Source organism: Aquarana catesbeiana, linkage group LG02 (genome assembly GCF_042186555.1).
Source record: "Aquarana catesbeiana isolate 2022-GZ linkage group LG02, ASM4218655v1, whole genome shotgun sequence".
Classification (NCBI taxonomy): domain Eukaryota; kingdom Metazoa; phylum Chordata; class Amphibia; order Anura; family Ranidae; genus Aquarana; species Aquarana catesbeiana.
Genome location: NC_133325.1, coordinates 275,551,763 through 275,566,483, shown reverse-complemented (window position 1 = coordinate 275,566,483; position 14,721 = coordinate 275,551,763). Strand labels below are relative to the sequence as shown.

Sequence of the window (14,721 nt, the reverse complement as noted above, 5' to 3'; positions counted from 1 at the left end):
CGTGTGTATGCAAGACAAGTTTGAGCCAACATCCGTCGGAAAAAATCCTAGGATTTTGTTGTTGGAATGTCCGAACAAAGTCCGACCGTGTGTATGGGGCATAAAAGTGGTTCTAAATGCTGGATTTTTTTTTTACTTTAATGCATTCCCTGAATTACCGTATTTATCGCCGTATAACACGTGTCGGCGTATAACACGCACCTCAAGTTTAGGAGCGAATTTTAAGGAAAAAAAGTTTTAAGGAAAAAAACTTACATTTAAATGACCATCATTGCAGCCTTATCAGTGTCCATCTGCAGCCTTACACAGCATCCATCTGCATGCTTGTCCAGTGTCATTTGCAGCCTTGGTGTCATTTGCAGCCTTGGTGTCATTTGCAGCCTTGCAGCCTTGGTGTTATTTGCAGCCTTGGTGTTATTTGCAGCCTTATCATTTGCAGGCTTATCAGTGTCCATTTGCAGCCTTGTCGGTGCCCATCTGCAGCTTTGTTAGTGTCCATTTGCAGCCTTTCCCAGGCTGCAGTTAAAGTGCAGTGACTTGTCAGTGTCACTGCAGTTTGAAAATGGCGCTGCCGAGAGACACAGAGCGATCCTGTGTATCTCGACGGCTCTTGCCCGCTTTCGGCTCCTCTCGTAGTCCCGCCCGGGATGGGCGTGACTGTGAGCAGAGGAGCGAGCGCCGCCCATATACATAGATAGCCGAGTGTACTCGGCTAGGTTCGGCTAGCTCCGCTCAAAGTCACACCCAGTCCCTGTGTCCATCATAGGGCGGGACTGGGCATGACTGTGAGCGGAGCTAGCCGAACCTAGTCGAGTAAACTCGGCTATCTATGTATATCGGTGGCCGGCGCTCGCTCCGCTCACAGTCAGCGGGGGATCGGCGTATTACACGGACCCGTGATTTTCCCCTGATTTTAAAGGGAAAAAAGTGCGTGTTATACGCCGATAAATACGGTAAGTTAAAATAAGAGCACCCTAAAAAGAACCTCACTAGCTCTTCCCCCATCCCCCAAACACCTGAGTCCTCTATTGATCCAGGATTGTGCCCCAGTGCAGGTCTTCTCTCCCTTCTTCCTGCTCTCAAAGGCTTCATTGAGAGCAGAGGGAGCCATTGGTTCCTACTGCTGTCAGTCAGATCCAATAAAGAGGGAGCAGGGGGCTGCCCAAGCTGCACTGCCTGTCTAACACACACAACCCAACTAGGGAGCACACCCTCATGTGTGCCCCCCATAGCACACAGCTTGCTATAGGGGTACGCATACAAGAGGAGGAGCAGACAGCACTGGCTGGGGACCCCAGAAGAGGATATAAATGCACAGTGTAGGTATATATAAACCTGTTTTATTATTTTATTTTAAAAAATAGCCTTTAATGCCACTTTAAAATACAGCTAAAGGTAAAACTTTTTTTTTTTTTTTGCTTTGGACTGAGTGTACATTGATTAGAACACTTGTCAGTTCTTGTTGCTGCCAGTGCCCCTGTTAGGGAGATTGGCCCTCTTTATATGCCCTGTTTACCATTATCATTTAAAAAGTGAAACTAAATGAAAATCCCACATTTTGTGGTGTTCCCAGAAAAGTAGTAGAGGGGAAATCTTCCAATGGGGACAATATTTCTGGTCTCCTGGGTGTCCCAAGGGATTCCCTTAATTTGCAGGATTGTCTAATCACTTCCTGTCTTAGCTATGAGACAGGAAGTGAAGGGAAATCTCTCCAATGGGACACAGGTGGCAAAAATTAAACTGGCAGGGGTTATGAACCCTCCCTTACTCTATCCAAAATTTAATAAAGTTTTGCCTATAGTTCTACTTTAAGTAATACATTTCAAACAATCATATCAGCATAGATGTAGAAAAAGGAACATCTGTATATGGGTGTCAGATCAGTATGCAGTATACTGTACATAAGATAGTCAATGTGTCTCAAGAGGAGACTCATTCATAATATCCAAAAATAATTAAATGGTTGTAGGCAGCATGTTACATAATAGTATAAATCCAAAATCAATTGAGTCAATACCCAATTATCACACTATGCTTTAGCTAGCAAAGAGCCACATGGCTTTCAAATGTATCCTATCTGGCAATTCATATCATGAATTATGGGAACAATGGTAAATCCACTACTTTTGTCACTAGCAAATCACTGCTTTTCCCGGCTTGGAAATAGACTGTGCTCTTCTAAATTAGTGTTATATCCAGGCATCCAGATGCATTCATCAAGGTCAATACTTCAGTCACTGTCTAAGTGCACTTCCACACTGTGGTTTTAGGTAATCCTGTACTTATGTGCCAGGTGGAGATAATTGGCATAAAGTCATCAATTTATGACCATCAAACAAGCACAAAGATATATGCCCAGTAAGCAGATGGGTATGGTATATATCAGATCCTTTATGTTCCATGTAAGGCAAAAGGTTATCAGTGTACATTGCCAGTTGTCAGGGCTGGGCTTAGCCCTTCCTTCTCTGAGCTGGCCTCTCAGCTGTCGGCTAATTGCCAGCTCCTATCTCTCCTCAGTTACTCAGCTGTTGATGATATCCTGCTCGTCAGTCCTGCCTACTTGAACCGTCCAGCCCAGAGGATCTCTGCCCTTGCCTTGGTCAACATCACAGAGACTATTTCCTGCATTTCTGTTAAAGACTTGCTTGGCTGACATCCCTTCTGGCTCCAGATCCTGCTTGCTGTTTTACTATGCTCAGCTCCGGCTCCCTGACGTTTGGCTTGTCTGACTATCCGTTCCGGTTACCGAACTTTGGTTATGTTTTGACTATCTTTGTTCTATTTACTTTTATTATTAAACAAGTGTGATTTAACTGTACTTCTGTTTCGGTATGATTTCATGGTTTCTGACACCAGTATACAGGAGTAAAAATCCACTTTTCCACTGCGTGGGCATAGTAATCCCAGACAAAACTCTTCTTGCATGTGATATAGCCCTGTTCATCATCAATCTACAAAAAAGGCACCCAATATAGATCAACTACCATCAATAGGCCATATATCGTAAAGATGTCTTACTAATATGCCTTCAAATATGCAAATAATAATTATCAATGAAAAAAAGCATATTTTAGTCTTTAGGGGATTGGAAAGCTTTAGAGAGAGCAGACAGTCTTTGTAGGGAGAGTTGGTTGATACAGTATGCTGTGCTATATTGCACTAAATTTAATGTGGATTTCACTGTGGTAGGCTGCATAATCTTGTCTACCCTCCACCTGTGTTCAAAGCTCAGAGACCCAACATTTCTTTTTTTAGGACTACCTTTCTGTGTGCGGCAACAACAACTGTAGTTGCTTTTTAGCTGTTGACCTCCCAACCTGTCCTTGTAGTTTCTTTTGCTGTTCTATTTTTTTATTTCACATGTATTCACATTTATTTCAATATTTAGGTGAATATTTTGTATTATCTGTTGCTAGGGCCTATTTTTTAAATTTCATGGTGCGCTTTGTACACTTGTTGCTGACTTAGGCAAAGCTGCCCTTTGTTTGCAACACAACACTGCATACTTTTGTGGTAAAGTAGCGTGCACCAAATGACCCTCATTGCCATACCACATTTAGTTTAAGTAATCACTTTTATTTCAATAAAATGTCAGGCAGGCCTAAAGTGAGAAGCGCATAGAGAAAGTGAGGGCAAGCAGGTTCTGCAGGATAAAGTAGCTGTCCGGGCTCACCATCTAGAGGCAGGGCATGTCTGCAGAATGGCCATGCTATGTAGCCACAGCATACAAAGGAGGTGGTTTAATGGCTGCAAAGCCTTCTTCACCTCCTAGGTTAAGAGTGGTCAGTTGACTGCAACTGCTGCTAAAACTTCATATGTTTCTTCTTACTCTTTCTCCTCCTTCTTCTGCTAATTCCATCATGGCCTCTCAAACTGGCAGTAAAAAATTGGGTGAATTGATTTATCACAGGGTTAGGGATGAGGAAGATGGAGCCATGACCACAGAGTCAGGGGAAATCAGGCAGGAAGGAGCAAGAGGGAATACTGTTAGAGCAGCTGGAGATTACTGCAGTGTTGACTCCAGCGATAATGGAAGGGGTGGATTACCAGACCAACCAGAACGTTTGTGGTTGCCACTGGAAATGAGGAAAGAGGGTGAGGCAGAAGAACAGCGAGTCTGGATTTTCTCCAGGGGCAGATACAGCTTGTAGAGGACTGAAGGGAGTGGCTGTTCTAATCTATCTGCCAGCATTGCCCCACAGGTGCAGGCCACTGCTATGCCCAGGGCCAATCCACAATGCTTTGCATCCTGGGCCTTTCTGCAGTGAATAGTGGTCTACAGTCTATCAGCTATTTGGGTACCATATTTGTGAGAAATCACAAGACTCTGCACCACTGAGCTCAGTGGAAGCCACACCTCAATGAGACAACTTGGCAGCAAAAGGCCTGCATTTTTCTTAACCCTCACTTTAGCAATGAGGAGGGGCCTCATTGCACTGATGACCAGCTGTGAGGGATGATTTTCTCCAAGAGCAAGGGCAGCTTGCAGAGGACTGGTGGGAACAGCCAGTCTAATTATTTGGCAGTACTGCCCCTATATCCAAGGCTAGTCCACAGAGCTCTGTAGTGTGGGCCTTTTTTAATGTATCTGGTGCAGACAGCACTGTTGTGGCTGGAATGTATGAGCGAGTACCTATTTTGTGGGTACAACATGCATGAGAAAAACATAGGGCTCCACACCACAGAGCTCACTAAGAGCAGCACCTTAGAGAGACAAGATGGCATCAAAAGGCCTCTACTACTTCTTCTCATCTTCCACTATCCACATCTCTCCCCTCTCCAAAACAGGCTCCATCTGCATCCACCACAACATCTTTGGCCTCTAGTGACAGGGAGGGAAGACTCACAAGAGGTTTCATGTCAAAAGGGTTTTGTGGCAAATGCTGTCTTTTATGCTCAAATGCCTGCACAAGAACCCCAGGATTTGAGTAAACAAATAGAGGGTCTGTTGTTGGGTAGCCATTCTACCAGATGCCTGTTACAAGGGTGATCTGGCCGGTTTACTGCCAATGTCCAAAATGTGGGACTTTCATGAGTAAAGATCCTCTTTGTCACACTTTCTCTTGGTGGCGAAATCCTTTTTAAAAACCAGTGTGCCTCCAATCTTTTAAACCCTGAAATGAAACAAAGTGGTGGTGGTGGTGATTTCCCCAGCTCAGCTTTTCAGAGTTTTTCTTTTTTTTTTATTAAACCACAGCAGCTAGACCTGGCCGTAGGCAACACTGATAGACAATTCTATTGTGGAGACAGAATTTCATCTGTCCCCAGACACTGTATACAAGCTCACTTTTATTAAACAAACAAATCTTTAATTACCAAGACTACAAAACCCCTTGCTGCAGATACAGACTAAACACTTAATTGTCATCTGAGCTGCCCCTCCCTCTTGAAAAAATACCAGCCACCATTACTAGTTCCTGCCACCTCTCCTGGACTTTTCCCATGCTCCCAACACCGTAAACATGCCACACAATGTTTCTGCAGGTGGCCCTAGGTGCCAGATTTCTAGTGTTTAGTTTGCAGCCTATTCTGGTGCTCTAGCACTGTATAGGTTCCACACAATGTTGCCACAGCTGGAACTCAGCTGCCAAGTTTCAAATGTTTGCTGCGGTCTAAATCCTGTAAATCTCAACATGTACAGCCTATTCCATTTGCTCTAGCTCTGTAAATGTTTCCGCAGGTGGACCGCTACAACATGTCTGATGTTTGCTGCAGGGGAAATACTCTTCTTTATAAAATAGAAAAAATGTGTCTGCGCTAGATAAAAATGATCATTTCAGTAATAAATACAAAAATAAATAAATGCGTAAAAAAGTGTTATAGCTAACCAATAATAGATAAAATAAATCAAAAATAACCCTAAGTACATAAACTTGTAAAGTGCTCAGTGCTATATCAAGCATGCAATATAAGTGCTCAATCAGGAAAAATATCAAAAAATTCAATATAAGTGCTCAATCAAGAAATTGAATAAAATATAAAAAAAAAGAAAATATCTTCTTGTGAATCTAATAAAGTCCAAGACAATGTGCATCCAGAGATAAAAAAGTGCCCAAAAACATCGTCCATATTCAGTGAAGTTCACACATCTTTCCTTCTGAAGGTGTATCACCATAAAACGTGCTAAAGTGTCTTCCAGCGTTCCCCACAGGCATATATGCTCACCTTCTTGTGTGTGACACAGTGATTACACTCTGTCAAAACAAGCTTTGGAGACACTCCTGTGCTCTAATGGAAACCGCTGTGTAGACCTCCAATGCTCTCAATCAAGATTAAATATGCAAAAAGAAAAGAGACTCCATAGTGCAACATTGCATGATGTAATAAAACGTTTTATTAAGAAAAGACTATCTCCCCTTGCGGGGGTACTCACATATTGTGGGTTCGTTAGTGCACCATCCTACATAGATTAAAAACGGCCGATCTCCTGGTATGGCGGCCGTTTTTAATCTATGTAGGATGGTGCACTAACGCACCCACAATATGTGAGTACCCCCGCAAGGGGAGATAGTCTTTTCTTAATAAAACGTTTTATTACATCATGCAATGTTGCACTATGGAGTCTCTTTTCTTTTTGCATATTTAATCTTGATTGAGAGCATTGGAGGTCTACACAGCGGTTTCCATTAGAGCACAGGAGTGTCTCCAAAGCTTGTTTTGACAGAGTGTAATCACTGTGTCACACGCAAGAAGGTGAGCATATATGCCTGTGGGGAACGCTGGAAGACACTTTAGCACGTTTTATGGTGATACACCTTCAGAAGGAAAGATGTGTGAACTTCACTGAATATGGACGATGTTTTTGGGCACTTTTTTATCTCTGGATGCACATTGTCTTGGACTTTATTAGATTCACAAGAAGATATTTTCTTTTTTTTTATATTTTATTCAATTTCTTGATTGAGCACTTATATTGAATTTTTTTATATTTTTCCTGATTGAGCACTTATATTGCATGCTTGATATAGCACTGAGCACTTTACAAGTTTATGTACTTAGGGTTATTTTTTATTTATTTTATCTATTATTGGTTAGCTATAACACTTTTTTACGCATTTATTTATTTTTGTATTTATTACTGAAATGATAATTTTTATCTAGCGCAGACACATTTTTTCTATTTTGTTACTTACACGATTATGAAACGTGATTGAGTGTTTGCAGCTGGTTGGATATACAGGATTGGTTATATACTATTTTGATATTTTATTGGGCATTTATCCGTAAGTGGCTCGCAAGGTTTGTCTATTATTACTCTTCTTTATAGACCGATAAATAACGACACAGATAATAATACTCTCATAAAACTTTTTATTCAGGACTTTAATACCATTACACCATTATTACTATTACACAAGAAAAGTTGGCCATTAAGAAATGTCAATGAATACAAGTCTACAAATCAAATTGCATTATTTCACAGTACAACTTTGAATGTACCGTCTTGACTTTTGTATTGTGTCATGCCTCAAAGTTTAAAAGTTTAAAAAAAAATTTTTTTAAAAGCTGAGTTTTTTTTTTCACTTAATTTTGGTGTTCTAATGTTATCAGTACCCATGTTTTCCCTTCATAGAATTATCTAGTATTATGTATGTAATACCCTTCTATTTTATGATTCACTTCTGGTTATAAAAGATACATTTAAATTTACCTATTGGGAATTTCTGATCTGATGATAATGTTAGTTATGGTATTTAAATGTGAACAATCAAATATTTGGTATTAAAGCATAAAGTAATAAAATAAAGATAAAGTAGTATTAAACCCTCAGTGTTGTATAGTTTAACAGACTGAGTCCTATAAAATTAAACATTTCCCAGTAAACTATTGTTACAGTTCTTATCCAGTATTTGCAGTTTATAACTTTAAATGCTGCTGACTACTGCTCTTTCAGTACTGCTTCTTTGAACTTCAAGTCTTCACATGGAAGAGTTAACAGTGAAAAGTGCAGTCTCCAGCCAGTCTTGTTAGCTTGGAGAAGGGAGGAGGGAGGAGCAAGTGAGTGCCTTGTCATCTTAGGGTATGAGCCTGTGTGTTTCTATTGATGCACATAGTGTAGGGAGCCACAACTTTAGTCCCTGCATGCAAGGGTGACTCCATAAGAATGCTGCAAGAGAGAGGAGCCACCCTGAAATGGAAAACCTGGGGCAGCAGTCACAGCACCAGCCTAAACTGGAACCACAGGCAAGGATTAAAAGATAAAGAAGGTTCAAACTCAGTAAGTGATTAAATCAGCTGCTGAAAGTGCTTAAAAATTGAGAGTTTAATACCACACTATTATTTTCTCTTGCACAGCGATTCTTTAATACAATATGATAAACATTTGGAGCAATGCATTGATATAATTCTTGGTACATAATCATAATGTTTCTTTGGCCAGATATGCTCACAGTCTGCCAAAAAATGGTAAACCCAAGCTTTGTTTAGTAACGTATTGTTTTAGCTAGCAGGTTTAGCCTTGTAAATCATTGCTCCACAGGCTGCTGTTTTCTGTGATCCTGATCTGGGAGATCCAGCTTGACAATTTTAAGCTACTGTTTCCTCACTCTTCATAACTGGGGCCACATTTTAAAGCATTTCTGCCTAGTTTTATGTTCATCTGTTTAACATCTGCTGACTTCAGTTGTCCTGATGATTGGTATGGCAGTAGAATTTTATTTCTCTTGCTCTCATTTTGCCCTTACTATTCCCTGTCTGCCTTCCTACATGGGTTTAGATTTTTGACAGTCCACCAATTTCTACACACTGTTAGGGATTCTTGTTCTTATGTAATGCTTACTTAGCACTTATGCTCATCAAGTTTATAACGCCTAACAAATTCTAGGTAAAAATAGAAATTAAGTTTATAAAGCATCTAATATATCTTATATAGTATTATACTATATTCTATTATATAAATAGGTAATCAGACATGAACACAAACAAAAAAAAATACAATTAATATCTGGGGAATAATGTTTTATCTACTCAAATTTGGAACGTTCTGGTATTACAAAAGAAACTTTCATAGTTTGAAATGAATATGTACCTCTGACCATCATATGGAATGAATAGTGAGTATTATATTTTTAACTCTTCTTTTAAGAAGGATATCTGGTAACATGACTGGATAACTCCTTTTATAAAATATCAATATTGGGCAGTTTATGGCTTATTATTTAGCACTGTTGTATCACAGTGCTGAGATTACTAGCTTTCTCCGGAGTAGAGTGTCGACTCCACTGAAGTTTCCCTTAACTTTGCGAATGAGATGAAGCTCTGATGACCTCCATCATCCTAATGTGCAAACAAAAGTGCTTTTTTTTTCCTTTTCCCTGCACTTGATTGGGTATTCTTTGCAAAGTAAATGTTCACCATATTCACAAAGCTAAGAGAAAATTCCCCTGCACAGCGAACAGCCTATTTGCTAATAGTTAATCAACCATTGCTTGAGTTTGCATATTCTATACATGCCAGCACTACATTTAGGATAATGTTTGTGCTTTTCAGACTAACAAAAATAGAAACAACATGTATTGTGCAATGTACCTGCTTACTCTTTCTTGAATTTCTTTCTGCATTTGTTATAATAATAATAATAATTGTTATTATAAACAGTAGTGGTGATAATAGAATATCTATTCATAGAACTATATCGGTAGAAACAATCTGGCAAAATAAAAGGATATATTTTTTACTACTAGTAGTAATAATAATATGAATAGTACATAAATAGACTACGCATATTTTCTATTTTCCTCTTTTATAAATTAAAATAGCAGGTAACAGATTAGTAGCACAGGGTTTTAATGCACTGCTGGCGTACCCGTTACAAAGTTACCTTAAACCATACATGAGTCAGTGAACTGGTATTATCTGCCAAAACATTTCTAAAATAAACACTTCAAGAAACCTAAAGCTGTGTATTTATGACTATTAGGTTGAAGCCCGAAAGAATATTGTTAAAACACTTGAAGAATGTGATCTTGGGAACTCTGAAAAGTGTGTCCGGGTTAACTCTGTGACCAGTGGCCTTGCAGAAGAAGATCTGGAAGTCATCTTGCAGTCAAGAGTCTTGCCCTCCTGTATCATGCTCCCCAAGGTGGAATCTGCTGAAGAGATAAATTGGGTGAGTTCCACAGCCCCTTCATTCAGTTGTTTGCAATGCCTTCTAAACCTATCAAACCTCGCTCAGTAAACAGCCTGATTTAGTAGGGGATTTGAAAATGTCCACACGATAAATTGTGTGAAGATTTATTTCAATCATCCAGTCATGTGAGAAGAAAATCCATGTTTACTTATTATGTCTGCACACGATTAGATCATTGAAGTAAATATTCACACAATTTATTGTGTGAACATTTTCAAATCCCTTAGCAAATGAGCCTTATTATCTCTTTGCAGTTGTGATATTTATGTGATACACATACAATTAAAAAATAAGGTTCTCTATATAAATAAAAAGCAGGGGGAGAGGCTTTTTGTGTACTTTGAGATTTGTGCCAAGATTGCACATCAGAGATAAAAAATTTAAAGTCAACAACTTAAAAAAAAATGTCTTCTAGTTTAGAAACCCATTTGTTGTTTAGTATAATACATTTAATGTTTAATTAGTACTAAGTTGTAAACATGTTAGTTTACAGGGACATAAAGTCGTTAAACCAATGCACTTCGGCTAGTTATGGTAAGCTTTCAGAGGGCCATGGCATGCTATAATACCATCATAAAATATTTACTGGGATATAACAAATTTATTGTATTTATATTGCTTCTAATTTAAATATATAGATCAAAACAGTACTGTCTGTCCCCAAAATTTCTATGTACTTTGGCAACCATGTCTAGATATGATACAGGACCCCCAGCCAGCAGGTCATATCCAGGAGCAAGACTACCCCAAATATATAATGAGTTTACCTAAGCTATAACCAATGAAACTGTTTATACAGTGTGGACATGGAAGTTTGTAATGTGGGGCTACCCTCCTTTGGTTAAGCCTTCACATTGACAACCCTATGCAGCGTTAAAAATGTCAGTTGGTGCCAGAAAGCCATCACACTAGTGTGTGTGCATGTACTGTATATGTAGGTTGTCTGTATGTTAGTCTAAGTTTGTATACAACATTTCTTAAAATGCAAAAGCAAACATCTTTAACCACTTCAGCCCTGGAAGGATTTGTCCCCATAATCACCAAGCCATTTTTGGCGATACAACACTGCATCGTTTTAACTGGCGATGGCACGGTCGTGCAATGCTGTACCCAAACAAAATTGACGTCCTTTTTTTCCCACAAATAGAGCCTTCTTTTGGTGGTATTTGATCACCTCTGTGGCTTTTATTTTTTGCACTATAAACAAACAAAGAGCGTCAATTAAAGAAAAAAAAAAAAAAATTATGTAACCCAAAAAAATATAAAAAAACACATTAATTCATCAGTTTATGCCGATATATATATTCTTCTACATATTTTTGGTAAAAAAAATCGCAATAGGCGTATATTGATTGGTTTGCGCAAAAGTTATCGCATCTACAAACTATGGGATAGATTTAGGGACTTTTATTTTTTTTATTGTTTTTACTAGTAATGGTGGTGATCTGTGATTTTTAGCGGGACTGCGACTTTGTGGCAGACAAATCTGACCCCAAATGTCACTTTTTGGGGACCACTGACATTATTACATTGATCAGTGCTATAAAAATGTTCTGATCAATGTAAAAATTACACTGGCAGGGAAGGGGTTAACACTAGGGGGCGATCAAAGGGTTAAGTGTGTTCCCTGGGTGTGTTCTAACTGTAGGGGGGATGGGCTCACTGGGACATGACAGATATCACTGTTCCCGATCACTGGGAACAGAAGATCTTTGTCATGTCTCCTGTCAGAACGGGGATCCGCTTGTTTACACTGGCAAATCTCCGTTCTGCCTCTGTACTAGGCAATCGCAGGTCGTTGGCGGACATCGAGTCCTCCTCACCCACAGTGTGCAGAAGAAGCGCGCCGCCGGTGGCGTGCGCATGCCCGCAACTGCGCCTGCGCAAGCCACAGGTACAGTGATTCACGCAACGCTGCCAATCTGCCACAGTATATGTTTGTGAGCTGGTCGGCAAGTGGTCAAACAATCAGATGTCATAATAATATAAATATATCGTAAAAACTGAATATTGCAAAGCTACCTTAAGTAGATTTTCTAGGTATGAATTTCTAGAACTTCATGCCAAGAAGTAAGGGATATTTGGCAAAAAAAAAAAAACAAGCAGATCATTTAGGGAACCTACTTGCAATTGTGCTACATTACAAAAACACCTCTTTATTGTAATACATTAAACATGTTTTTGGTGCCACCAAAATGTGTATTGCTAAAAGATTTCTCCAGTGACTTAAAGTGATTGTAAAGTCTCATTTTTTTTACTATAAAAATAACAAACATGTTACACTTACCTGCTCTGTTGCAGTGGATTTGCACAGAGCAGCCCAGATCCTCCTCTTCTCGGGTCCCTCTTTAGCTCTTTTGGCCCCTCCTCCCTGTTCAGTGCCCCCACAGCAAGCAGCTTGCACCCGAACTGAGTCACAGCTCCCTGTGTTCATTCAGACATGGAGCCCCGACCCGGCCCCACCACTCTCTCCCCTGATTGGCTTGCTGAATTTGAGCAGCGGCAGCCAATGGCGCCACTGCTGTGTATCAGCCAAACAGGAGGGAGAATTTCAGATGGCTGAGACACTCGTAGACATCACTAGACAGAGAGAGACCTCAGGTAAGTGTTAGGGGGGCTGCTGCACATAGAAGGCTTTTTAGCTTAATGCATAGAATGCATTAAGCTAAAAAACCTTCTGCCTTTACAACCACTTTAGAGTGATTGCAAACAATCACTTTGTAAAACAACTCATTCAGTTTAATATTGAAATGAAAGGCAAAATATCTGTGTATAGATATTCAAAAAATTATAAATGCCTTTTGCCTTTTTTTTTTCAAAGCAATCACATTCCCTCTGTTCCTTGTGTTCTCAGCTGCATAATAGCTGGGGTGTGGAGAAACAGCAGCACACTGAGCTTGCCAGTGAAAGGCTGTGCGGGGGATGTGTCAGGACACGTCTGATCATCGGTGGAGCAAAGCAGGCTGAGTTTCCAGCATAGCTAAATTACTGACTACAATGTGCTCTCCTGCTTAGTGTGGTCAGTACTTAATAGGAAAGCAAAGGGACTGGCAGGAACACCATAGATTTCACACAAAGGAAGCAATACAAAGAGAACAGGATGCTTTCTCATACAAGCACATGGTACAGCAGGCAAATATCAGGAATATGAAATGCCGAGGATAACAAACATTTTAAACATCCCAGCAAACTTTAAAATAGGTTATATTTTGTATCTGAATTTATAAATAAAAAAAATATAGATTTATCCAGTCATAATCATTAGCTAAGCTAAAGCAAAGGTTGTTTTATTTTTCTATTCCATTATTATTTTCTGTAGTCTACACTCTCACCCATATTACCTAAGCAGTACTTAGGATCTTATGTGTCAGTCCATTTACCTAGCTGTCCTACTGTGTTTCCATCTTGGGTTCCTTAATACATTTGATATATCAATGTTTATTTGCACTGCCATCTTCATCTGAAGGAATAATCTTATGTTCATTCACACACATACTGCATTATTTAGAGATCTAAAACTGACCTATCAGAGTTAACATTCAGACCATCTGATGAGTTTAATGTCTCTGGGGGCCTTCAGTGGCAAACCCTGCATGTTTAGGCTCTCAGGCTTGCATATCTTTATCCATATTCCTTGTACACTACAAGAGGGATACCACTTGCTTTGTTGGACTGTTGAGTTTATTTATTGCAACAGGAGGTGTAGGAAACGCAACTTTCCAAGGTAATCAAAACAGTGCCAGGATGTGTGAAGCCCACAAGTGAAAAATAAGCTTTTGGGTGACTCAGCCCACCACACTTCACCAATAATTAAAATAGTTCTTTAAGGTGCACTTACCCTTGTGTGGTATGTATTACTATATAAGTCTTTACACCTTTTAATCTAGAAAAAAAAAATAATAATAAAGTAAACATTAATAGCACAAGCTAAGTACTATAACAGTCAAAACCTGATATTTTGACCTAACATAAATTGTCCCTGCATCTATGTTAAAGAAAACCCATAAAATGACCTGGCTGTTAGTCAATACTTTCTGAATCACTGACCCAGAAACATACACAGGTAAGGAATTGTAACTTTATATAGTGCGTGTTCCTGGTCAATAACTCAGAAAGTATTGAGGCCCGAGGCAGTCGGTTTTTTAGCATTTTCAGAAGGAGGTCACTAGCAATTTTATTTCTCCCAGTATAGATTTCCTTTCAAAAGGGACAAGAACTGAATGTATACCACTTCATAAGAAAGATCTGACATGGATACAACTATAACTTGAAATAATATTATAACTTATAATTATTATAAATAATTATAACTTGAATAATATTATTAGCCATGTTGCTGCATATAAATGTATCCCCCAATTTCTTTGGACCAAGCTTACAAATACCTTGACTTGCTTTGGTTTGCTAGAAAGTAGAAACAAATATTTTTTAAATTTGTCTCTCTCTAATTATGTATTCATTTTACTAAATGATATATCACTAATACTTTTTTGCTGGTCATGTTACATGCCAATATTTTAATTAGTATGATCTAAAGAATCGGGTGGCCATATAAGAATGTACATTTCATTTTTATTTAAATAAGTATAACA

At 39.1% G+C, this 14,721-nt stretch overlaps 1 protein-coding gene across 3 annotated transcripts in view; it reads left to right on the top strand.

Moving 5' to 3' along the window:
• Nucleotides 1–14,721, top strand: part of CLYBL (citramalyl-CoA lyase) — a 576,732-nt gene that overhangs the window by 416,587 nt on the left and 145,424 nt on the right. For 2 of the 3 annotated variants that reach the window (XM_073614445.1, XM_073614444.1), the window contains exon 3: nucleotides 9,920–10,108. The exons of the other annotated variant lie outside the window; for it this stretch is intronic. In XM_073614445.1, coding sequence (XP_073470546.1) covers nucleotides 9,920–10,108 — 189 coding nt within the window. The remainder of the gene's footprint in view (nucleotides 1–9,919; nucleotides 10,109–14,721) is intronic. 3 annotated transcript variants of the gene reach the window in all.